The sequence below is a fragment of the Capsella rubella genome, unplaced genomic scaffold, assembly GCF_000375325.1.
Source record: "Capsella rubella cultivar Monte Gargano unplaced genomic scaffold, Caprub1_0 scaffold_357, whole genome shotgun sequence".
Classification (NCBI taxonomy): Eukaryota; Viridiplantae; Streptophyta; class Magnoliopsida; order Brassicales; family Brassicaceae; genus Capsella; species Capsella rubella.
This window is the reverse complement of record NW_006238578.1, coordinates 1,531-3,399: the sequence shown is the minus strand read 5'-3', so window position 1 is coordinate 3,399 and position 1,869 is coordinate 1,531. Positions and strand designations below refer to the sequence as shown.

The window sequence follows — 1,869 nt, the reverse complement described above, 5'->3', positions numbered from 1 at the left end:
CCAAGTTGGATGACACTCTATGGGCGTATAGGACAGCTTTCAAGACACCAATAGGAAGGACACCTTTTCAGCTAGTGTATGGTAAAGCATGTCATCTCCCTGTGGAGATTGAGTATAAGGCGCTTTGGGCTATCAAGCTTCTGAACATGGACATCGATGCAGCCCAGGCAAAGAGAGTTCTTGACATCCATGAACTTGAGGAAATCAGACTTGATGCCTTCGAGAGTTCCAAAATCTATAAGGAGAGAACCAAGGCTTTTCATGATAAGAAGATTGTCGTTAAGGAGCTTAACGCTGGAGATCACGTCTTGCTGTTCAATTCCAGACTGAAACTGTTTCCTGGAAAGCTCAAGTCCAGATGGTCTGGACCATTTGAAATCAAGGATGTTTTGCCATTCGGTGCGATCACTCTCCTGAACAAGGATGGCAGCGAGTTCACTGTGAACGGTCAACGTGTCAAGCGATACCTAGCTGATCAAGAGACACCAGAGGGGTCCTCCATACCTCTCTACGAACCTCCCAAAGCCTAAAGGGCATAAACAGTCAAGCTTAGTGACTTTAAACAAGCTCACTTGGGAGTAAGTCCCAAAGGTATCCTGTACATATTGCTTAGGATTCTTTTTGTTTTTAATTTTTGTTTTTGGTTTTGTGTTGTTCAGGAAATCAAAGAGATGAGAGAACAGATACATTATTATCAGAACATGAAATGAACAAAGTGACCGGGAGATGCAGTGTCAAACATAGTTCAGTGAGATGGTGGGTAGAGATGTTTTTAGCAAAAAAAAAAAAAAAAAAAATATCCCACTCGACCCAACACTCACCCACTCGATCTACAACCACTCAAATCCTATCTTCACCCCACTCTATCATCTCACCCACTCGACCACACATTCTATTTTCTATCTCTCAATCCTTTCACTCCTTTCACGCGATATCATCACTCAACCATTTTCCCTCTCCCTCACTCGACGCGCCTCACCATCACACCACTTGTACTCGCCATTAGTCGACTCACTTTCCTCTCCTCCGATTCCACCAGCCAAGCAAGATCCTCGCCACTCGAGTAACAAGCTCAGTCACCCGCTCACTCGGCCGTACCAACTCGACCGCTGGCTCCTCAACACCACTCGACCAACCGTCTAGTTTCTCTCACCCGACGGAGCACTCACGCGAGGCGCCTTACTCGATAAATGATTGGCCTCACTCACTCGACCGGGGCAGCTCACTCGATAGGATCTCTCAAACTCGCTGTTTGTTCACGCGGTTCTCCTTGTCCGCACCGGATTTCCACTCGGTGCTCAATCGGGATTCCAGCTCACTCGACCGGTGCGTCTCCCCCACTTGTCGGATTTCAACTCACTCGAGCTGCTCTCCCAACCGACCCACTTTGTCTTCACCGGAGCTACTCGACCGAACCACATCACCGGTCGCGGTTACTCGAGCTAAAACAACAAGAAGAGCTCCACCGAGCCGCCATCTCTCGTCTCACTCACCCGTCGCGGTTACTCGAGCTAAGACAACAAGAAGAGCTCCACCGACAAACCACTCGACCGTCGTCACTTCTTCTACTTGGCGCGTGTTGCTCACTCGACCGGAGTCCATCACCGGCTACACGTGCAGCAGACCAAAGCCCACTCGACGAGCTTGAAATCCACCACCACTCGCTGTGCACTCACTCGACCTACACTCACAACAGGTTCACTCGACCGTGCACTCATTTGCTCACTCGACCGAAAGTGATAAGCGTTTGTATCTCCACTCATTTCTTTTGCATTTGCTCATTTTTCTTAGCTTTTGGAACACTAACAAACTAATCTTTAGTTTTGAGTTCCAATTGATTCAGTTTCACAATGTCAAGAGATTTGTTGC

At 47.9% G+C, this 1,869-nt stretch overlaps 1 protein-coding gene across 1 annotated transcript; it reads left to right on the top strand.

The window, feature by feature from the left end:
- Positions 1 to 146: 146 nt before the first annotated feature.
- On the top strand, positions 147 to 530 carry LOC111830396. The gene has a single exon (XM_023782229.1). It carries the CDS (start codon positions 147 to 149, stop codon positions 528 to 530), a length of 384 nt encoding a protein of 127 aa, XP_023637997.1.
- Positions 531 to 1,869: the final 1,339 nt, after the last annotated feature.